General features: G+C 62.2%; 1 protein-coding gene across 2 annotated transcripts; it reads left to right on the top strand.

Moving 5' to 3' along the window:
* Positions 1–5376: 5376 nt before the first annotated feature.
* On the top strand, positions 5377–21344 carry NPC1L1 (NPC1 like intracellular cholesterol transporter 1). Of its 2 annotated transcripts, XM_084896319.1 has the most exons (19): positions 5377–5496; positions 6423–7933; positions 12156–12256; positions 12544–12716; positions 12842–12970; positions 13124–13306; positions 13844–13958; positions 14055–14182; positions 14542–14679; positions 14918–15007; positions 17234–17424; positions 17671–17795; positions 18287–18413; positions 18531–18586; positions 18966–19116; positions 19247–19478; positions 19573–19686; positions 19770–19932; positions 20040–21344. In XM_084896319.1, exons 1-19 carry the CDS (start codon positions 5443–5445, stop codon positions 20246–20248), a joined length of 3990 nt encoding a protein of 1329 aa, XP_084752445.1. In that variant the 5' UTR covers positions 5377–5442; the 3' UTR covers positions 20249–21344. The 2 variants fall into 2 exon arrangements, with proteins under 2 accessions (XP_084752445.1, XP_084752446.1); XM_084896320.1 differs by lacking the exons at positions 19573–19686; positions 19770–19932; positions 20040–21344 and having other exon boundaries at positions 19272–19387.
* Positions 21345–22275: the final 931 nt, after the last annotated feature.

Below are 22275 nucleotides of genomic sequence, written 5' to 3'. Positions count from 1 at the left end.
TGGAAACATGGAGATGCAGAGACAGCTGCCTGGCAGCCATTGGCCACGCCCTAGCCTAGTGACTCCCTGAGACCCCACCCCACACAATCTATTGTACAAACCCACCCAAGCTTTGCATAGCGGTCTTTGCATATAAATGGCCTGCCCTATTGCAGCTTAACTTAACAAACTGCAGCTCTGGTCAGGCAGCTCCAAAACCTCCACACCCCGAGCAAAGAGGAGAAGTTCTTGCTGTAGCTCCTGCTGAGTGGCCTCAAACAGAAGCTGACCTGCACACCATTGGAGATCCAGAAGCTAGGTTAGTGTGAGATGATACCAGATTTCAACTCCTCACATCCATAAGTGAATCACTCAAGAGGCAGACTCAGTGAGCACCAAGGTCCCACTGAAGCAAGTCCTGCCCCAGAAGTGTGTCTCCAGCGCAGCAATTCTTCTATATAGACACCATAGGTCCTCACAGCCAATTGGCCTGGAGGTCAATTCCTCCCAGTGATGCCAACAGCAATCAAGGCTTAACTACACCAAGACTTTGCACTCAGCCCACAAAGGGGGGCACCAAGAGTGTCCACCTCAGGTGATAGGGGAGGTTGAACCATTGGGCCCTATAGGTCACCTACCGCAGAAAACCACTCCATCAACATGGGGAAGCAGCAAAATGTAGAGGCAAAGGAACATACCATGAATGAAAGAAATGGAGGAAAGCAAACTACTGGACATAGAGTTCAAAACCACTGTTATAAGGTTACTCAAAAATCTCCTAAAAACCACTGAGAAACTTGATGAGACCTCTGAGGAGCTTAGTGAGACCTTCAAGGACTTTAATGAGAATGCCAGAAAAATGGAAAAGGACCAATCAGAAATTAAGCATACACTGTCTGAAATAGAGAATATACAGAAATTCAACTGTAGATCAAAGGACCCAAGAATCAAACCAAAGATCTGAAATGTGCCAAAACTGGTTTGGCTCAATGGATAGAGTGTCAGCTTGGGGACTGAAAGGTCCCGGGTTCGATTCCGGTCAAGGTTATGTACCTTGGTTGTGGGCATATCCCCAGTAGGGGGTGTGCAAGAGGCAGCTGATCGATGACTCTCTCTCATCGATGTTTCTAACTCTATCTCCCTCCCTCTCTGTACAAAATCAATAAAATATATTTAAAAAAGAAATCTGAAATGTGAGGAAACAAAAACACCCAACCAGAAAAAGAAAAGAATAAAGAATCTGGAAAAACCAAGATGGCAGGCTAGGTAAGCACCTAAACTGCTGCCTTGCACAACAATCTCAAAACAACAACTAAAAGAATGGTCGAAACCAGTTTGGCTCAGTGGATAGAACATTAGCCTGCAAACTGAAAGGTCCCAAGTTCGATTCCAGTCAATGGCATGTACCTTGGTTGCGGGCACATACTCAGTAGGGGGTGTGCAGAGGCAGCTGATGGATGGTTCTATCCCTCTCTCTTCCTCTCAGTAAAAAATCAATACAATCTATTTTTAAAAGACATAATGGACAACATCCAAAGCCACAGGAAAGTTGGCTGAGTGGAAAATCTACATATAGAAAGGAGAGAGGTTCACAGATCAGGGGAGCCTCAAAGCCCTGAGGTAGGAAGACGTGTGTGCACAGAGAGGAAGGGTGGCCAAGTGCCTGGCTGGCGTGAGGGGAAAGGAAACCCCTGACTGCACTGAACCCCAGCCCAGCCTAAACCCCGTGGACCCAGGCTCATACGGATGGAGTCTGGACTGTAGAGAAAGGCACCTGGAGACTCAGAGACTGGGAGACGGGGGAGTTGGGAGCCACAGTGGGCAGGGTCTAGAGATTCGCAGGAGTGAGTGTGCACAGAGAGGGCTGACCATGGAGGTTGCCACCCTACCAACTCAGGAAAGCAGCAAAAATGCCAAGACAAGGAAACAGATCTCAAACTAAAGAAATGGAGAACAAAAGACGGGATATAGAGTTCAAAACCATGGTTATAAGGTTTTTTAAGAATTTCTTAGAAAAGGCCAATAAATTTAATGAGACCCTCGAGTATATGAAAAAGGACCAACTAGAAATTAAACATACACTGACTGAAATAAATATTATATAGAAACCCAACAGCAGACTATAGGGATGCAAGAATCAAGTCAAAGATTTGGAATACAAAGAGGCAAAGAACACTGTCTGAAATAGAGAATATATTTCAGAAGCAAGAAGAGAAGAGAATCCAGAAAGTTGAAGATAGTGTAAGAAGCCTCTGGGATAACTTCAGGCATACCAACATCAGAATTATTGGGGTGCCTGAAAGAGAGAGAGCAAGATACTGAAAACCTATTTGAAGACATAATGTCAGAAAACTTCCCCCACCTTGTGAAAGAAATAGACGTACAAGTCCAAGAAGTACACAGAACCCCAAACAAAAGGAATCCAAAGAGGGCCACACCAAGACACATCATAATTAAAATGCCAAGGGCAAAAGACAGAGAATCTTACAAGCAGCAAGAGAAAACAGTTAGTTACCTATAAGGGAACACCTATACGATTATGAGGTGATTTTTCAATAGAAACTATGCAGATCAGACGGGAGTGGCAAGAAATATTCAAAGTGATGAATAGCAAGAACCTACAACCAAGATTACCCAGAAAAGTTATTCAGAATTGAAGGTCAGATAAAGAGCTTCACAGATAAGAAAAAGCTAAAGGAGCTCATCAACACCAAACCAGGATTATATGAAAGGCTGCAAGGTACTCTTTAAGAAGAGGAAGAAGAAGAAAAAGGGTAAAGATAAAAATTATGAACAACAAATGACATACATACCTACCAACAAGTGAATCTAAAACTCGAGTGAATAAAAAGTCCGATGAACAGAATGGACAGGTGGCTATAATAGAATCAGGGACACAGAAAGGGAGTGGACTGACAATTCTCAGGGGGAAGGGGTTTGAGGGGTGCGGGAAGAGATTAGACAAAAATCTTACACCTGTGGATGAGGACAGTGGCAGGGGGTAAGGGCATGGGGTGGGGAATCAGGTGGAAGGGAGCTATGGGGGGGAAAAGGAACACCTGTAATAATCTGAACAATAAAGATTTATTTTAAAAAATAAAAACAACATACCAGCTGGCGCCTGCTTACTCGCTAAAGCTGGCCCCCAAGCATGTGGGTCCTGTCTTCCTCCCGAGCCTCCCTGCGCCCCGCCGGGCTGCGGGGCCCTTTCCTGGTGCTCACTGGAGTGAGTCGGTCAGTTTCAGCCCTCAGCGAATCACCTGCCCGTCTCCCCTCCCCGCTGCGTGGCCTGGCCCCTGCTGCCTGGACTGTGGCCGCATCCTGGCCAGTCTGGGTTCCGACAGCAGGGGAAGGTGCCACGGAGGTGGCCAGAGCCCACATCTCAGCTGCAGGCTGCGGCCCGGTGAGCCGGGAGCCAGCCAGTTTTGAGGCCCCGGGCCAGTGACTGGCGAGGCAGCACCCCATCCCGACCTCAGCCCAGGCTGCAGGCTGATGCCCCGGAGACGGAGATGCACAGCCAGCCCTCGGCTCCCTCACTGGCTGCCGGTCCACACGGCCTCCCCTCACCCCAGAGGCTCCTGTGCTGGCGGGTGGCCCCTCCCCTCCGCCTCCTGCATGTGGGGACCGGGTGGCTCCTGGGCCTCTGGAGGAGGCACCGTTTCCAGTTATTAAACTGTCGAGTCCGGCAGCAGATCTAGCACAACGCAGGGGAAGCTGGTGCCGGGCAGCTCGGGCACTGACGGTGGCAGGGGAGCAAACCGAACCCCTGGGCCGCAGTGCGGGGATCCCATATGCAATCGCGGGCGTCCTCGGCGACCACAGACGGAGCTGAACACCCACTGGGCCACACATAAACACGCCACTCTGAGCACTAATCTCATCTCCACTATCTATTCCTCATTTACGGAAACTTGCAAAACGTAATCTCATCTCCATAATCTATTCCTCATTTACGGAAACATGCAAAACGTAATCTCATCTCCATGATCTATTCCTCATTTAAGGAAACATGCAAAACGAACTACAGTTAGACGTCAGCCAGACGTCAGCCAGACACTTACTCACCTGAGGAGTCACGGAAATAGCGGGGCGAGTGATCGGGCCTGTGGGGCACAGCCCAGCAATCAGCAGGCTGATAAGACTCCGAGGGAGGCTGAGTAAGAACGGGGGAAAGCGGGGCACGAGGGGTGCAGACGCCGCTGTCAGCGTGACCCTGCTCGACAGCCCCGCAGGCCTCGTGCTAAGGGAGCCAGGTGGCAGACTGTGGGTGTTCCAGAGGGGACCCCCAAAGTCCATGCCGGGCTCCATTCCTAGAGGCTCCCCGGGGCCACCCTTGGATCGATGGGGCAGCAGGGCCCCTGGGGCTCGGGGCGGCAGGGACCCTGGGCTCCACAGGGGCCACAGGAGCTGAAGCTGCCCATGTCCTCCACCAGCGCCCCATCCTCCTCTCCGGGCCTCCCCAAGGTCCCCGGTGAGCCTGCCCTTTAATGCACCTGGTTGGCTTCCTGCTGCTCCCCCTCCCCCCGCTCCCCAGGAATCCCTGCTCAGGTGCTGCTAGGGGAGTCAGGAGAAGGAGAGACAGCAGGGACTGGCGGCCCAAGGAGGGGATGGAGGTCCCTGCACGGCCCAGCTGCTGAAGCTCCTCTCCAGACTCAGGCTGCCCCGGCCCTCCCCCGGTCCTGCCCCCCCCCCCCCCCGCCTGTCTTCCCCAACAAACAGGTGCTTGCACTAGGTGACCCTCGTCCGGGTCAGGCCAGGGTCCAGGAGACAGACAGGGAGGCAGGAGGTCCCTGCAGTCCTCCAGCAGGCGGCCACAGGGATCTTCCCGGCAGCCTGATAAGCTCAGCCGGGCGCGGGGGGCCAAGGTCGGCCATCCTGGCGATAGGCAGATCCCTATCGGAGGGCGAGGAGCCTGTGAGCAGGCGGTGGGGGCGGGGGGCCGTGGCTGCCACTTCTGGGCACATAGGCCCTTCGAGAATGGACCTCCCTCCGCCCAGAGGAGGAGACCGATGTCACTGCATCACGCCACCCGAGCGTCCCCTGTCATTGGGCTGTTAATATTAATGACAACAGTTGCTAAGGATGACAGGGCAAGGTGTGTCCAGCCAGGGCCCGCCTGGCCCCAAGAGGGGGCTGGGGCCAGGGGGGTCCAAGGCCACGTGGGGGCGGGGGGAGCGAGTGGGGGGCTGTGCGGGTCCCCAGCTGCCTCAGCTCTCGGCCTGGGGCCTTGGGAAGTGGGTGACGGGAGACCCTGTACCCCCGTCCCCTCGCTCCCCGGAGAGAGTGGGGGAAGCTGGGCAGGGCAGACGGTGGATCATTAACCCGGCAAGTGTGGGCGGCCCTATTGGTGCCCGCCATCAGGCCAGGCTGTCCCTGGCAGGAGACTGCCCCCCTGGACCCAGCCCTTCACCGAGCCCGGCTCTCCGTGGCCTCACTTCTCTCTCACCCCTTCCTGGCACCGGGATGGCAGAGGCCCGCCCGAGGGGCTGGCTGCTCTGCGTGCTGCTCCTGCAGGCGGTGAGTGTAGTGCCTGCACCCCGCCTGGGGCCTCCGCTCTCGATCCCAGGGCACGGGGGTCCTTGGTGACAGGGAGGGAGGCCGAGACAGGGGATGAGTCTCTGGACAGACCGGGTATCCCGGGGCCCAGAGCTGGGGTGCGGGCGGAGATCCCGGCTGCCACGTCTCCAGGCCGCGGGGTTGTTTGGGCACAGGCCTGTGAGGGGGCTGCCGGCCCGGGTGGGCCAGGCCTCCCTCCCTGGCTGCTGCGATGCCCTGGCCGGAGGGGGCGGGGCTTCTGAGCGTCTCCCACCGTGGATTTAGCACCTGCCTCTGCTGCTTCTCGCTCCCTGCGGGTCTGGGAGGGAGGGGGCAGGCTCGGGCCCCAGGTGGGACACTGTGGTGCCAATGGTGCTGGTGATGGTGCCCATGTGCTCAGCGCCCAGTGCCCTTGACCCCTTCGAGTCGTCCCTGACCTGTGACCTTGCCACATGCAGGTTTGTTGGGCTGCCTCCACCCTCCCCCCCCTCCTTTTTTTTTTTTTTAAACATTTTAATTTATTTCAGAGAGGAAGGGTGAGGGAGAGAGAGAAACATTAATAATGAGAGAGAATCATGGATCGGCTGCCTCCTGCACACCCCACACTGGGGATGGAGCCGGCAACCCGGGCCTGGGCCCTGACTGGGAATTGTACTGTGACCTCCTAGTTCATAGGTCGATGCTCAGCCACTGAGCCACACCAGCCAGGGCTCACCTCCCTCTCTTCAGGGGCCTGATGAAAGCCCATCACCCCCAGACACCCCTTGAGGCTCCCCAGTTCCCAGCCGTGTGTAGCTGCCACAGCCACCCTCCTCCCCCCTTCCACCGAGCCCTGCGTCCCTCCTACGCCCAGTCCCAGCCCCCTGCTGAGGGTGCGGGACCCCTGGTGAGTCTGCCCTGCTCCCCAGGCCCAGGCCCAGCCGTACACGCCCATCCACCAGCCCGGCTACTGCGCCTTCTACGACGAGTGCGGCAAGAACCCCGAGCTGTCGGGGGGCCTGGCCACCCTGGCCAACGTGTCCTGCCTGAACAACACGCGCGCCCCCCGCGTCACGGGCGACCACCTGGCCCTGCTGCGGCGCGTGTGCCCGCGCCTCTACAACGGCTCCGACGCCACCTTCGCCTGCTGCTCCCAGAAGCAGCTGATGTCGCTGCAGAGCAGCCTGGCGGTCACCAAGGCGCTGCTGACCCGCTGCCCCGCCTGCGCGGACAACTTCGTGAGCCTGCACTGCCACAACACCTGCAGCCCCGACCAGAGCGCCTTCATCAACGTGACGCGCGTGGCCGCGCGGGGGCCCGGCCAGCCGCCCGCCGTGGTGGCCTACGAGGCCTTCTACCGGCGCCGCTTCGCCGAGGGCACCTACGACTCCTGCAGCCGCGTGCGCATCCCCGCGGCCGCCACGCTGGCCGTGGGCGCCATGTGCGGCGTCTACGGCTCCGCCCTCTGCAACGCCCAGCGCTGGCTCAACTACCAGGGCGACACCAGCAATGGCCTGGCCCCGCTGGCCATCACCTTCCACCTGTGGGACCCCGAGCAGGCCGCCGGGAGCCCCATGCAGCCCCTGGACGGGGAGCTCACCCTCTGCAACCAGTCCCAGGACGGGGCGGCCGCCTGCTCCTGCCAGGACTGTGCCGCGTCCTGCCCGGCCATCGCCCGGCCCGAGGCCCTGGACGCCACCTTCCGCCTGGGCCTCCTGGCGGCCTGGCCGGCCCTCGTCCTCATTCTGTGCTCCGTCCTGGCCGTGCTCGGGGCCTTCCTCGTGGGCACCCGTCTGCTCGCCCGGACCCGGGACCCCAAGGCCAGGCCCAGCATCTCCAGCAAGCTCAGCCTCTCCACCCACACCTTCCTGGGCGCCTGCTTCGAGGGCTGGGGCACCTGGGTGGCCTCCTGGCCGCTGACCGTCCTGCTGGTGTCCACAGCCGTGGTGGTGGCCTTGGCCGCGGGGCTGGCCTTCACGAAACTGACCACGGACCCCGTGGAGCTGTGGTCGGCCCCCAACAGCCAGGCGCGGCGGGAGAAGGCCTTCCACGACCAGCACTTCGGGCCCTTCTTCCGCACCAACCAGGTGATCCTGACGGCGCCCGGCCGGCCCAGCTACCCCTACAACTCGCTGCTGCTGGGCTCCAAGACCTTCGGGGGCGTGCTGGACATCGACCCGCTGCTGGATCTGCTGGATCTGCAGGAGCAGCTGCGGCACCTGCAGGTGTGGTCGGCCGCGGAGCAGCGCAACGTGTCCCTGCGGGACGTGTGCTATGCGCCCCTGAACCCCGACAACGCCAGCCTCGCCGACTGCTGCATCAACAGCCTGCCGCAGTACTTCCAGAGCAACCGCACCCGCCTGCTGCTCACCGCCAACCAGACGCTCACTGGCCAGACGGCCCAGGTGAACTGGCGGGACCACTTCCTCTACTGCGCCAAGTGAGTCCGTGGCCGCCGGGGATAGGGCCCGGGGGCCGGGCCAGGCGCGGCGGCCGCACCCAGAGGCCTGCGCGGGTCCGCGTGGGTCTGGGTCTCAGGCCGAGTGTCCCCGGGGGCCCGCCCGCTCGGTGGGGCAGACGGGCAGGTGGCCTCGTGGGCTCCTGGGAGCAGGGGCGTCCTTGCCCTGTTTGGTGTCAGGCCGCCTCCAGGCGTCGGGCCCGGGAGGTGAGGGAGAGAGAGGGTGAAGTGCGGCCTTTCGGGGTAACTCACATCCGGCCTGTGGCCTTTTCTTCATTTTTTTTTTTGTTGGCCCTCACCGGAGGATGTTTTCATAGATTAAACAAATTAAACAAATATTTTTATTGATTTCAGAGAGGAAGGGAGAGGGAGAGGGAGATAGACTCATTCGTGATGAGAGAGAATCATTGTTCGGCGCCTCCTGCACGCCCCCCACTGGAGATCGAGCCGCAACCTGGACATGTGCCCTGACCAGAATCGAACCCAGGACCCTTCAGTCCGCAGGCCGACGCTCTATCCACTGAGCCACACCGGCCAGGCATGTGGTCTTTTCTTAACAGTTGGCTGCCATGCGGTGCGGAAGCCAGGTCCGTGCCTGTTGAACGTCACACTCTCGGGAGTGAAAGGGCGAAAAGCCAAGGGCGTGGTGGTCCCGGGAAGGCAGTTCTGACCTTGCAGACCCTGGCCTCGCGCGTCCAGGGCGCGCCACGTTCGGGCTGCTGCCCAGGGTCTGCGCCTGGACCTCGGGGCCCTCATGGCTGCAGTCCGGGGCAACCCAGGCCCGTCCCCACCCTCGCACTGTTGTTTTGATTCTGGATGCTCACGACCAATGGTGGGTGGGCGGATGGTCCTCATCTGAGAGACGGGGAGACTGAGGCTCCGAGGGGTGGAGAGCGGCTCAAGGTCACATCCAGCCCCTGCTCCCCGGCACCTCGAAGCACCAGCCGAAAGGGCTGCTGAAGGCGTAGAGAGGCCTGAGGTCGCCGGGTCTGCAAACTCTCACAGAAAAGAAAGAAGCGCAGGGGCCTGGAGCGGGGAGAGACTGAGGACTGTGAGCCCATGTGGCTCTGTGGGTGGTCAGGATTGGACACTGTCTGGGCCCCACCCAAGGGACCAGGTGTGAGGCCCAGGGAAGAAGGTGTGAGGCCCAGGGGACCAGGTGTGAGGCTGGAGGACCAGGTGTGAGGCTGGAGGACCAGGTGTGAGGCTTGGAGGACCAGGTGTGAGGCCCTGGGGACCAGGTGTGAGGCTTGGAGGACCAGGTGTGAGGCTTGGAGGACCAGGTGTGAGGCCCAGGGGACCAGGTGAGAGGCCTGGGGAACCAGGTGTGAGGCCTGGGGACCAGGTGTGAGGCCCGGGGGACCAGGTGTGAGGCCCGGGGACCAGGTGTGAGGCCCGGGGGAGCAGATGTGAGGCCCGGAGGACCAGGTGTGAGGCCTGGGGGTCCAGGTGTGAGGCCTGGAGGACCAGGTGTGAGGCCTTGAGGACCAGGTGTGAGGCCCAGGGGAGCAGGTGTGAGGCCCAGAGGACCGGGTGTGAGGCCTGGGGGACCAGGTGTGAGGCCTGGGGGACCAGGTGTGAGGCCCGGGGACCAGGTGTGAGGCCCGGGGGACCAGGTGTGAGGCCCGGGGGACCAGGTGTGAGGCCTGGGGGTCCAGGTGTGAGGCCTTGAGGACCAGGTGTGAGGCCCGGGGAGCAGGTGTGAGGCCCGGGGGAGCAGGTGTGAGGCCTTGAGGACCAGGTGTGAGGCCCGGGGAGCAGGTGTGAGGCCCGGGGGAGCAGGTGTGAGGCCCGGAGGACCAGGTGTGAGGCCTGGGGGAGCAGGTGTGAGGCTTGGAGGACCAGGTGTGAGGCCGGGGGGACCAGGTGTGAGGCCCGGAGGACCAGGTGTGAGGCCCCGAGGACCAGGTGTGAGGCCCGGGGGACCAGGTGTGAGGCCCGGGGGACCAGGTGTGAGGCCCGGAAGAGCAGGTGTGAGGCCCAGGGAGCAGGTGTAAGGCCCGGGGAGCAGGTGTGAGGCCCAGGGAGCAGGTGTGAGGCCCGGGGGACCAGGTGTGAGGCCCGGGGGACCAGGTGTGAGGCCCGGGGAGCAGGTGTGAGGCCCGGAGGACCAGGTGTGAGGCCCGGGGGACCAGGTGTGAGGCCCGGGGACCAGGTGTGAGGCTTGGAGGACCAGGTGTGAGGCCCAGGGAGCAGGTGTGAGGCCCGGGGACCAGGTGTGAGGCCGGGGGGACCAGGTGTGAGGCCCGGAGGACCAGGTGTGAGGCTTGGAGGACTAGGTGTGAGGCCCGGGGGACCAGGTGTGAGGCCGGGGGGACCAGGTGTGAGGCCCGGAGGACCAGGTGTGAGGCCCGGAGGACCAGGTGTGAGGCCCGGGGGAGCAGGTGTGAGGCCCGGGGAGCAGGTGTGAGGCCCGGGGACCACGTGTGAGGCCCGGGGGACCAGGTGTGAGGCCCGGGGGACCAGATGTGAGGCCCGGGGAGCAGGTGTGAGGCCTGGAGGACCAGGTGTGAGGCCCGGGGGACCAGGTGTGAGGCCCGGGGGACCAGGTGTGAGGCCCGGGGGACCAGGTGTGAGGCCCGGGGAGCAGGTCTGAGGCCGGGGGGACCAGGTGTGAGGCCCGGAGGACCAGGTGTGAGGCTTGGAGGACCAGGTGTGAGGCCCGGGGACCAGGTGTGAGGCCCGGAGGACCAGGTGTGAGGCCCAGGGGACCAGGTGTGAGGCCGGGGGGACCAGGTGTGAGGCCCGGAAGAGCAGGTGTGAGGCCCGGGGAGCAGGTGTGAGGCCCGGAGGACCAGGTGTGAGGCCCGGGGGACCAGGTGTGAGGCCGGGGGGACCAGGTGTGAGGCCCGGAAGAGCAGGTGTGAGGCCGGGGGGACCAGGTGTGAGGCCCGGGGAGCAGGTGTGAGGCCCGGGGAGCAGGTGTGAGGCCGGGGGGACCAGGTGTGAGGCCCGGAGGACCAGGTGTGAGGCTTGGAGGACTAGGTGTGAGGCCCGGGGGACCAGGTGTGAGGCCGGGGGGACCAGGTGTGAGGCCCGGGGGACCAGGTGTGAGGCCCGGAGGACCAGGTGTGAGGCCCGGGGGAGCAGGTGTGAGGCCCGGGGAGCAGGTGTGAGGCCGGGGGGACCAGGTGTGAGGCCCGGAGGACCAGGTGTGAGGCTTGGAGGAGCAGGTGTGAGGCCCGGGGGACCAGGTGTGAGGCCGGGGGGACCAGGTGTGAGGCCCAGGGGACCAGGTGTGAGGCCCGGGGGACCAGGTGTGAGGCCGGGGGGACCAGGTGTGAGGCCCGGGGGGACCAGGTGTGAGGCCCGGGGAGCAGGTGTGAGGCCGGGGGGACCAGGTGTGAGGCCCGGGGGACCAGGTGTGAGGCCCGGAGGACCAGGTGTGAGGCCCGGGGGACCAGGTGTGAGGCCGGGGGGACCAGGTGTGAGGCCCGGAAGAGCAGGTGTGAGGCCGGGGGGACCAGGTGTGAGGCCGGGGGGACCAGGTGTGAGGCCGGGGGGACCAGGTGTGAGGCCCGGAAGAGCAGGTGTGAGGCCCGGAGGACCAGGTGTGAGGCCCGGAAGAGCAGGTGTGAGGCCCGGGGGACCAGGTGTGAGGCCGGGGGGACCAGGTGTGAGGCCCGGAGGACCAGGTGTGAGGCTTGGAGGACCAGGTGTGAGGCCCGGGGGACCAGGTGTGAGGCCCGGAGGACCAGGTGTGAGGCCCGGGGGACCAGGTGTGAGGCCGGGGGGACCAGGTGTGAGGCCCAGGGAGCAGGTGTAAGGCCCGGGGAGCAGGTGTGAGGCCCAGGGAGCAGGTGTGAGGCCCGGGGGACCAGGTGTGAGGCCCGGAAGAGCAGGTGTGAGGCCCGGGGGACCAGGTGTGAGGCCGGGGGGACCAGGTGTGAGGCCCGGGGAGCAGGTGTGAGGCCCGGGGGACCAGGTGTGAGGCCCGGGGGACCAGGTGTGAGGCCCGGAGGACCAGGTGTGAGGCCCGGGGGACCAGGTGTGAGGCCGGGGGGACCAGGTGTGAGGCCCAGGGAGCAGGTGTAAGGCCCGGGGAGCAGGTGTGAGGCCCAGGGAGCAGGTGTGAGGCCCGGGGGACCAGGTGTGAGGCCCGGGGGACCAGGTGTGAGGCCGGGGGGACCAGGTGTGAGGCCCGGGGAGCAGGTGTGAGGCAGGGGCATGAGTGGGTCCTGGGAGGTCCTTCCTCTTTCCGCAGCGCCCCGCTCACCTTCAAGGACGGCACGGCCCTGGCCCTGAGCTGCATGGCTGACTACGGGGCCCCCGTGTTCCCCTTTCTGGCCGTGGGGGGCTACAAAGGTAAGCGGGGCACCTGGGAGGCGAGGGGCTGGCTGGGGGAGGGGTGACTGCGGGGAGCCGGGTGGGAGGCAGACCCTCCGCCCCCGCCGCCTCCTCCTCTCCCGGTGACTGCGGGGAGCCGGGTGGGAGGCAGACCCTCCGCCCCCGCCGCCTCCTCCTCTCCCGGCGCCCTCGGAGGCTCGGCTCCATGCCGCTGGCCCCCGGGAAGTGGGTGCAGGCTGGACAGGGCCTCGTGGGAAGGGGGACGGGCGGGGTGAGCTGAGGGGGCTGAGCTCGTGTCCTCCCAGGGAAGGACTACTCGGAGTCGGAGGCCCTGATCCTCACCTTCTCCCTCAACAACTACCCGCCCGGGGACCCCCGGCTGGCCCAGGCCAGGCTCTGGGAGGGGGCCTTCCTGGAGGAGGTGCAAGCCTTCCAGCGGAAGATGGCCGGCAAGCTGCAGGTCACCTTCATGGCGGAGGTAGGCCAGTCCGCGGGTGTGGCTCGGGGACACCCGGGTGGCTGGGGTGGCTTCCCGGGCCCCGCCCGCTGCTCCCCGGGTGGCCCACACGGCTCAGGGTCAGCGGGCTGGTGGTGTGCCCACAGCGCTCCCTGGAGGACGAGATCAGCCGGACCACAGCCCAGGACCTGCCCATCTTTGCCATCAGCTACCTGGTCATCTTCCTGTACATCTCCCTGGCCCTGGGCAGCTACACCAGCTGGCGCCGCATGCTGGTGAGGGGGGTGTGGGGGGCGCGTGGGGGGCATCGGTACCTTCCAGCCAGACGTCTGTCTCAGGGGACACCCCCCGAGACTCCCCCAGCACCCGTGGGCCCATCGCCAGCCGCACGGGAGGCTGACCCCATCCCCATCCCCATCCCCTTGCAGGTGGACGCCAAGGTCACGCTGGGCCTGGGCGGGGTGGCCGTGGTGCTGGGCGCTGTCATGGCCGCCATGGGCTTCTTCGCCTACCTGGGCATCCCCTCCTCCCTGGTGGTCCTGCAAGTGGTGCCGTTCCTGGTGCTGGCCGTGGGCGCGGACAACATCTTCATTTTCGTCCTGGAGTACCAGGTGCGGGCGCCTGCGGCCCCAGACGCCCGTGGGCTCCTGGACGCTCCCCCTCCCCAGATGCCCTCAGTGGATTCCGGTGCTCCCTCCCCCAGACGCCCATGTGGCTCCCAGGTGCTCCCCACACACACACACAGACGCCCGTGTGGTTCCTGGGCGTCCCTCCCTGAGCCTTCTCATTCCTAGAGGCCCTGCTGTGGGCTCGTCACCCCCACACCCGCCCTCGCCCAGGGGTCCGGCCGCACGCTGGGCGCCAGGCAGCGACCAGGGAAGGGAGCCAGCTGATGTAGCCTCCGCTGTGGGTGGATGTTGAGGTCCCAGTGGCCACTGGGGCAAGGATGCCACGGACACCCCAAACACACCCGCATCCCTCTGGGCCAGGCTGAGAAGGGGGGCTGGGACGGCAGGGTCTGCTGGGGCTGGGAAGGCCAGCCGGCCGGCCCTCAGGCTCAGCCGGGACTCTGGGCGACGCTGTGCGGGCAAGAGGGCCCCGCCCACCCGTTGGCCGGCCCTGACCCGTCCTTGCTGTCCCCCTCACAGAGGCTGCCCCGGAGGCCCGGGGAGCGGCGGGAGGCGCACATCGGCCGGGCGCTGGGCAGCGTGGGGCCCAGCATGCTGCTCTGCAGCGTCTCCGAGGCCGTCTGCTTCTTCCTGGGTGAGCCGCCCTGCCCCCGCCTGGCCGGAGAGCGGGTGCGGGTAGTCCCCTGCCCCGTGAGCACACACCGGTCCTGACAGCCCCCTCTGTCCCCAGGGGCCCTGACCCCCATGCCCGCTGTGCGGACCTTCGCGCTGACCTCCGGCCTCGCCCTGATCCTGGACTTCCTGCTGCAGATGTCGGCCTTTGTGGCCCTGGTGTCCCTCGACAGCAGGAGGCAGGAGGTGGGGACCGTCTAGCCCGTTGTGGACGGTGGGGGTTGGGGGGGCAGAGGGAGGGGGACCCTCACTTTGCAGAGAGGCTCGGAGAGGGCTTGGGGCAGGATGCTGTGCGGGAACGTCTGGGCCTTGTCGTCCCCACGTCCCTCAGAAAAGCATTTTGTTTTGGTCATTTTGGGAACTTTGATCCAACTCCCCAAAGTGTGTGAGGGTCAGGGTCTCAGAATGAGCCTACAGCCCGCGTCGAGGAGCTGCTGCCTCTGCACACAGTGCGCACAGGGAGGCGAGGCGGGTGGGGAGTGCCCGTGGGGAGGAGGGTGGCGGCCTGGGCTACTGTGGGCCACCCTGAGCGGCCGCCTCCACAGGCCTCGCGGCTGGACGTCTGCTGCTGCCTGCGCGCCCAGGAGCTGCCCCCGCCCAGCCCCCGCGAGGGGCACCTGCTCCGCTTCTTCCGCAAGGTCTACGCCCCCTTCCTGCTGCACCGGGCCACCCGCGTGGTCGTGGTGAGTGGGCGGGCGGGCGGCTGGTCCTCACCCCCGGGCGGGCGGCGGGGGCTGCTCAGCCCGACCCTCACCTCATGGTCCTGGGCCGTGGGAGGCTCACCCAGGTCCGGGGCAGAAGCCGGGGTGGGGGTGGCGGCAGGGACTCAGGTTCAGCTGGAATGCCTCTGAGAATAGCCAGGCAGCCAGCCAGGCCGGGAGCGTGGGAGCCATGGCTGTGACTCACCGGCTCCCTCCGCAGGTGCTGCTGTTCCTGGCCCTGTTCGGGCTGGGCCTCTACTTCATGGGCCACATCAGCGTGGGCCTGGACCAGGAGCTGGCCCTGCCCAAGGTGAGCTGGCACGTGGCCGAGGGCCTCGGGGCGGGGGGAGGGGGGTTCGGACACAGCAGGGGGGCAGCCATATAGTCGGGGTGCAGGATCCTTCTAGAGTGGATGGGGAGAGACCCCGTCTGCCAAAACAGACACTCCTCACTCCCCTTCCCAGCCATGGCACCGCCATGCTATGTTCTGTCTCTGAGTTAGGGAATCATCCAATATTTACCCTTTGGTCACTGGCTTATCTCACTCAGCGTAATGGCCTCAGATGCACCCGTGTTGTAGCAGGTGTCAGCACTTCCTGCCTTCTAAGGCGAATACACACACATATTCATATACATATCTCGCGTTTTGTTTAGCCACGCATCTATGGATGCGTACTTGGGCTGTCTCGAGGGGAAGAGAAACACCAGCGGGCAGCCCTGGGCAGCCCAGGACGGTCTGGACGGCAAGAGCCCTTTCCGGGCTGGCACCACCGGCGCCCAGTCCCGGAGGTCAGGAAGTGCCTGGCTGGTGAGGGACTGTCTTGAAGTTCTTTTTATTTTATTTTATTTTTTGAGTGTACATTTCAACAGCATTAAGCACATGCACAATTCTTTCTTTCTTTTTTTAAAATATATTTTTTTATTGACTTCAGAGAGGAAGGGAGATGGAGTGAGATGGAAACATCAGTGATGAGAGAATCACTGATCAGCTGCCTCCTGCATGCCCCACACCTGGGGATCAAGCCCACATCCCTGGCATGTGCCCTGGCAGGGAATTAAACTGCGACCTCCTGATTCATAGGTCGACGCTCAACCACTGAGCCACACTGGCCGGGCCCTTGTGATTTTCTTATCAGCACTTCCTTTTCTCTAGCTTACTTTAGTGTAAGAACACAGTATGTACTACATGCACCCTACGGGATATGTGTTAATTCACTGTTCTGTTATTGATAAGGCTTCTGGTCAATTAGTAGTTCAGTTTTTTGGGGTTTTCCAACTAGGTGGGAGGTTGGCACCTCTAACCTCTGCATGTTCGAGGGTCAGCTGCATTTGCCATAGCAGGGTTCCTGTTTTCCTCTGTGGCTTTGAGTTATATAATCTAACGGCCTCTCACTTCTACCCGGAGGGCTCCTGTTGGCGTTCTCGCGGGGCAGGTCCTGTGGTAACGTCTCCTCCAGCTTTAGCTTACTGGGAGTGTCTCCGTTGGTCCCTCGTTCTTGAAGAACTGTTTTTTTTTGTTTGTTTTTTTTTTAAATATTTTTTTTATATGAAGGATCTTTAAAAAAATTATTTTATGAACAAAGAAGTAGCATTCTGTCATAAGGTGGACGTCCTGAGCGACCCATCCATGGAAGGTCGCTGAGTCCCACTGATGAAGCCCGCCCCCCGTCCTGACGGGAACATGGTGGCACACGCTGAGGCCGTACTTCCGGGTCAGACCCGGCGCGTTGAGCAGATGCGGCAAGAACCGGAACCCCGGCCGAGTGTCCTCAGTGCTCCAGGAGAGTTCTGGGACCCATCTTGCTCTCTCTGTGGCAACGAGGCAAAAGGGAGGAAGAGGATGCTTGGCAGACAGTCCTCCTTCCTTCAGCACTTGGAGTACACACACCTGCTGCCCTCCGGCCCCCAGCATTCCCAATGAGCAAGACGTTTATAACAACATGGGGGATCTTTGTAGTCACAGGTCTCTCCTATCTTGTTGCCTGCAAAACCCCCCTTTGTCTTTGTCTTTCAACAGCTGGATTATAATGGGCCTTGGTGTGGGTCTCTGGAGTTATTTTATTTTATTAATTTTTATTTTTTATTTTTTGAGAGAAAGAGGGAGGGATTGAGGGAGGGAGGAAGGGAGAGAGAGAAAGAGAGAGAGAGAGAGAGGAGAAAGAGAGATCCCATATGCACCCTAACTGAGGATCGAAAACCAAAACCTGGGTATATGCTAGGACCAGGAATATAACTCAACAGCTTTGGTGTCTGCAATGATGCTCCAACCGACTGAACCACACTGGACAGGGGCTCTTGGGTGTTTATATTTATATCTTCCATCAAATTTGGGAAATTCTGGCCATTATTTCTGCACATAATCCTTCTGCCTCTCTTTTCTCTCCATCCTCCTTCTGGGACTCCTATGATGTGTGTGGGTCCATGGGTGGAGTCCCGCAGGTCCCTCTGTGAGGGCCCCGGCGAGCCCTGAGAGTGGGAGTGGGATCGAGCCCCTTGTGATGCATCTGGTCAGCCTCATGGGCTGTCTCCCTTCCAGGACTCGTACCTGCTCGACTACTTCCTGTTTCTGAACCGCTACTTTGAGGTGGGAGCCCCGGTCTACTTTGTCACCACCGGGGGCTACAACTTCTCCAGTAAGGCGGGCATGGACAGCATCTGCTCCAGCGCCGGCTGCGAGAGCTTCTCCCTGACCCAGAAGATCCAGTACGCCACTGAGTTCCCCGAGCAGTGAGTGTCCGCCCCTGCCCTTGTCCGTGTCTCCCCCCACCCCCGTGCCCCTGTGTCCCCCTCTTTCCCTCCCCTCCCCGTGCCCCTGTGTCCCCCACTCCCTCTGCCCCCTCTTCCCGCCTTCTTGGTCCCACCCAGCTGCCCACCTGCTGCTGTGCCTGCGGAGGCCAGTGTGGGGGTGGGGCCGTGGGAAGGACCCACCACTCACCTTAGGGTCCTGACCCTGAGCTCCTCCCCGACCCCCAGGTCTTACCTGGCCATCCCCGCCTCCTCCTGGGTGGATGACTTCATTGACTGGCTGACACCGTCCTCCTGCTGCCGCCTGTACGCCTTTGGCCCCAACAAGGACCAGTTCTGCCCCTCGACTGTCAGTGAGTGAGAGGCCTCCGGGGGCTCATGGCCCCACAACTCGGGGAAACTGAGGCAAGAGGAAGGAGGGAAGGGGGGGCTCCCTTAGCCCCTCACACCCTCCTAAAGGCTCAGTTGGGATGGGACACAGGCACAGAACACGTGTGGGTGCCCGAGCCCGAGGGGGTGGACACGGGCCCTCGCACATGCTCCTGAGCCGTGCCCATGCTCTGGGGCACGCTGGCTCTCACGCGGCGGGAGTGGGGGGCGCGCCGGGCGGCCCGTGGCCCGGGCCCGGAGCAGCTGCGTTTGTAGGTGGGGTGGAGGGCCCCGCAGCCGTGGGCTGTTTCTCTGCCCCAAACCTCCCTTCCTCATCCGTTCATAGCTTCCATGGTGGAGAGGGCACCCGCCCCCACGGTTACAGAGAGACAGAGTGCTCCTGCGCACACGGGCGCCAGGGCGTGAGGGCACAGCGGGGCGGGAGGGTGCCCCCACCCACGCACTCTCTCTGCAGGCTCGGTGGCCTGCTTGAAGAACTGCGTGGGGTTCACTCTTGGGCCTGTGCGGCCGTCGGCGGAGCAGTTCCACAAGTACCTTCCCTGGTTCCTCAGCGATCCCCCCAACATCAAGTGTCCCAAAGGGTAGGCCGCGCGGGGTGCCCGCAGGGTGTGGGGTGGGGGTGCAGGGAGGTGGGGAGCTGGTGGAGGGTGTCTTCGGGAGCCTTGACCCCAACCAAACCTTTACTCTGCCCACCCCAGGGGCTTGGCAGCGTACAGCACCTCCGTGAAGTTGGACCAAGATGGCCAGGTTGTGGGTAAGTGCAGCCTCGGGTGGTGGGGAGGGAGTCAGTGGCTCCGGGGCCGTGAGCCTCAGGGACCCCCTCCATCCGCATCCCTCTCCTCCTCCTCCAATGGGGCTTCTAGCCTCCCCTGGAGGTCCTCACTCAGATCCTCCACCTCACACTTCCCCTCCTGCCTCCCCACCCCAACCCTCAGACAGCACTGGGTCCACGGTAGGCCTTGTGGCTGCATGCGTCAGAGGCAGGTCCACTCCCAACCGCAGGCCCTTTGCCCAATATGGAGGCAGCAGAGCCCTGAGCCAGACCCCCCTGCCCCTGCCGCCCATCCCCCTGGGCCCTGAGGGTGCCGGGAGCCGGCTCTGAGCTCTGCCTCTTGCCCCCGGGCCGACACCAGCCTCGCGCTTCATGGCCTACCACAAGCCCCTGAAGAACTCGCAGGACTTCACGGAGGCTCTGCGGGCGACTCGGGCGCTGGCCGCCAACATCACCGCCGGCCTGCGGAAGGTGCCAGGCACCGACCCGGCCTTCGAGGTCTTCCCCTACACGTAAGGCCTGGGCCAGCCGAGGGGGTGGGGGCAGCGGGCCGGACCTGGGGAAGCTGTGCTTCCTCCTGGTGGGGGGCGGGGGCGGGGGCGGGGCGGGGCGGGGCGCCGCGTGACCCGCCTGCTCCCCCAGGATCACCAACGTGTTCTACGAGCAGTACCTGACGGTGGTGCCCGAGGGCCTCTTCATGCTCAGCCTCTGCCTGCTGCCCACCTTTGCCGTCTGCTGCCTGCTGCTGGGCATGGACCTCCGCTCCGGCCTCATCAACCTCTTCTCCATCATCATGATCCTGGTGGACACTGTGGGCTTCATGGCCCTGTGGGGCATCAGCTACAACGCCGTGTCCCTCATCAACCTGGTCACGGTAACCGCAGGCTCGGGGGCCCCCCGGGGCGTGCCGCCGGCCTGGCGGAGACCCGCCCCGGCCCTCTGGAGCTGACGCCCCTCTCTGCCCACAGGCGGTGGGCATCTCTGTGGAGTTCGTGTCCCACATCACCCGCTCCTTCGCGGTCAGCACCAAGCCTACCCGGCTGGAGCGGGCCAAGGAGGCCACCATCTCCATGGGCAGCGCGGTGAGTGGGCGGCCAGCCGTGGGGACCGTCGCCGGCTGCCGCTGCTGCTGCGTGCCCAGCCTGACACGCGTGTGCAACCCTAGGTGTTTGCTGGCGTGGCCATGACCAACCTGCCGGGCATCCTCATCCTGGGCCTGGCGAAGGCCCAGCTCATCCAGATCTTCTTCTTCCGTCTCAACCTGCTCATCACCCTGCTGGGCCTGCTGCACGGCCTGGTCTTCCTGCCGGTCATCCTGAGCTACCTGGGTGCGTGGTCCCCTTCCGCAGGCCCGCCCCGCCCAGGGAGGAGCCCCTGGCAGTGGGGAGCACCTGCGGGAAGGCGCGTGACCATGCCTCTGTCTGTCCCTCTGCAGGGCCTGACATCAACATGGCTCTGGTGTTGGAACAGAAGCGGGCGGAGGAGGCGGCCGTGGCCAGGAAGGCCTCCTGTTCTAAGCACTCCATCCCGGTGAGCCAGGCCAACGGCACCTACGTCAACCACAGCTTCCAGCATCCTGCTGAGAGCGGGGACGACCCCGGCAGCTCTCCCACCTCAGTGAGCAGAGATATGAGCAGGCTCTAGGGGCCGAGAGGGTTCCCATGGGGACCATGATCTGTCTCCCAGGCCCTGGCGGAGTGCTGTGCCTGTGGGGTGCTCACACTGGGACTCCCTCTGACCGCCAGGTGCCCAGGCACACTCCACCCGGGCAGCAGCTCCCTGGTTCCAAGCCATTCAAGCCTTGGTCAGCCTCCTTCTTCCCGGGACCTGGATCTTGGGGTTCAGACACAGAAAGGCTGGCTTGGTTCCAGACCAGACTCGCCCACAGCTGCCCCTTTACACCCACCAGTCCTTCAGTGAAACAAAGCCCCGCTTGGAGTCGGAGAGTCTTCAGCTCTGCTCAGTATCCCCGAGAACCAAGCCCCACCCTGTAGGCAGACAGGGAGGGGCGGGGAGGTCGCTGCCCCTCATCGGGGAGAGAGTCCTGGAGAAGACGCTGGTCATGGGTGGGCCCCACTGGAAATGCCGTCAGTTTGGCCTCCAGCTGCACTGATTACTAAGGTGGCCGCTGCCAGTCAAAGCTGCTATGTGTCTTCAAGGCTGTGAGCTCCCGGGACAGGCCTGGAGTGCTGGCGCACTAAGATGGCCAAATCTCAGCCTCCCTGGAGAAGCACAAGCCCAGGAATGCACCTGCTCAGTGCCATGCACTGGAGGAAGAATGTGTCACTGAGCATAAATGGAGTTTTATGTCTCATGTCCTATTCTGGTTGCCTCTGGCGTGAGGATACTTTTTGTAGCCCAGCCGGGTCAACACACGAACCAGGAGGTGGTGGTTTCCGGCTCCATCCCCAGGAGGGGGTGTGCGGGAGGCAGCTGATCGATGACTCTTCCTCATCACTGTTGTCTCTGTTCCTCACTCCCTCTCCTATCCTCTCTAAAATCAATAAAAATATGTTAAAAGGGCCAAGACCAGTTTGGCTCTGTGGATAGAGCATCAGCCTGTGGACTGGAAGGTCCCAGGTTCGATTCTGGTCAAGGGCATGTACCTTGGTTGCGGGCACATCCCCAGTGGGGGGTGTGCAAGAGGCAGCTGATCGATGTTTTTCTCCCATCGATGTTTCTAACACTCTATCCCTCTCCCTCTCTCTCTGTAAAAAACCAATAAAATGTATTTAAAAATATGTTAAAAGGAAGATAACTTTTGTAATGGACCCGGCACATGTGTGGGAGGGTGAATTAGGGAGGTTTCAGTTTGTGTTTTCCCTTCCCCTTTCCAGAAGGTGGCCATGTCACTGTGTGCCCTTCAGGAGCGGCGAGCAGCTTCTCCCAAACCAGGAGCCATGGAGGCCCCGGCCTTGTGGTGTTGGCCAGTGCGGGGACCCACAGCGGCTCGCTTCCTGCGACAGCCTGTGAGGGAGGCAGTACTCAGCCTGCTGGGGAAGCCAGTGCATTGGGGGAGGGAGGCACCCCCTGCTGGTGGCAACCAGAATGTCTATTATTATTATTACTACTCCTCATCCGAGGGTATGTATCCATTGATTTGAGAGAGAGAGAGAGAGAGAGAGAGAGAGAGAGAGAGAGAAGCGTCAGTCAGTTGCCTCTCAGATGAGCCTTGGTCAGGGATCAAACCTGAAACCTGGGTATGTTCCTTGACCAGGAATCAAACCCTGACCTCCTGGTTCATTGGTTGATACTCAACCGCTGAGCCACATTGGCAAGGCCAGACTTTGATTTTGATGACCTGACAATTTGGAGGACTGGTCAGGTGTGTTGTAGATTCCCTTTAAATGGGGTTTGCCTGGTGTTTCTCTCCCGATGAGACTGAGGTGATGGGTTTGGGGGAGGGAAACTGACAGTCTCAGCACACCATATCAGGGCAGGTGCTACTGCCATGGCTGATCACTGTGGTGATGGTGGTCACCTGGCTGAGGTGGTCTGTCAGGCGTTTCCTCCCTACAGGGGCTCTTTCTCCCCTTTCCGGGCGGTGTTCCTTGGGGGGCAGTCCCTGTGCACTACCCACACTTAGGGATGGGAGGCACATCCCAGCTCCTGCATCCTGAAGGCACTGTGTGTACACGTATCAGTATGGACCACACACGTTCAGGTTGCAC

Source organism: Pipistrellus hanaki (genome assembly GCF_964339955.1).
Source record: "Pipistrellus hanaki genome assembly, chromosome: 10".
NCBI lineage: Eukaryota > Metazoa > Chordata > Mammalia > Chiroptera > Vespertilionidae > Pipistrellus > Pipistrellus hanaki.
This window is presented reverse-complemented; position numbering and strand designations above follow the sequence as displayed.

Excerpts from the sequence above, each read along its gene's own strand:
- NPC1L1 (XM_084896319.1), top strand. The coding sequence starts at position 5,443 with ATGGCAGAGGCCCGCCCGAGGGGCTGGCTGCTCTGCGTGCTGCTCCTG. Across the intron at positions 13,959-14,054 it reads GGCCGTCTGCTTCTTCCTGG|GGGCCCTGACCCCCATGCCC; the intron begins GTGAGCCGCCCT and ends CTCTGTCCCCAG. Across the intron at positions 19,117-19,246 it reads TTCGAGGTCTTCCCCTACAC|GATCACCAACGTGTTCTACG; the intron begins GTAAGGCCTGGG and ends CTGCTCCCCCAG.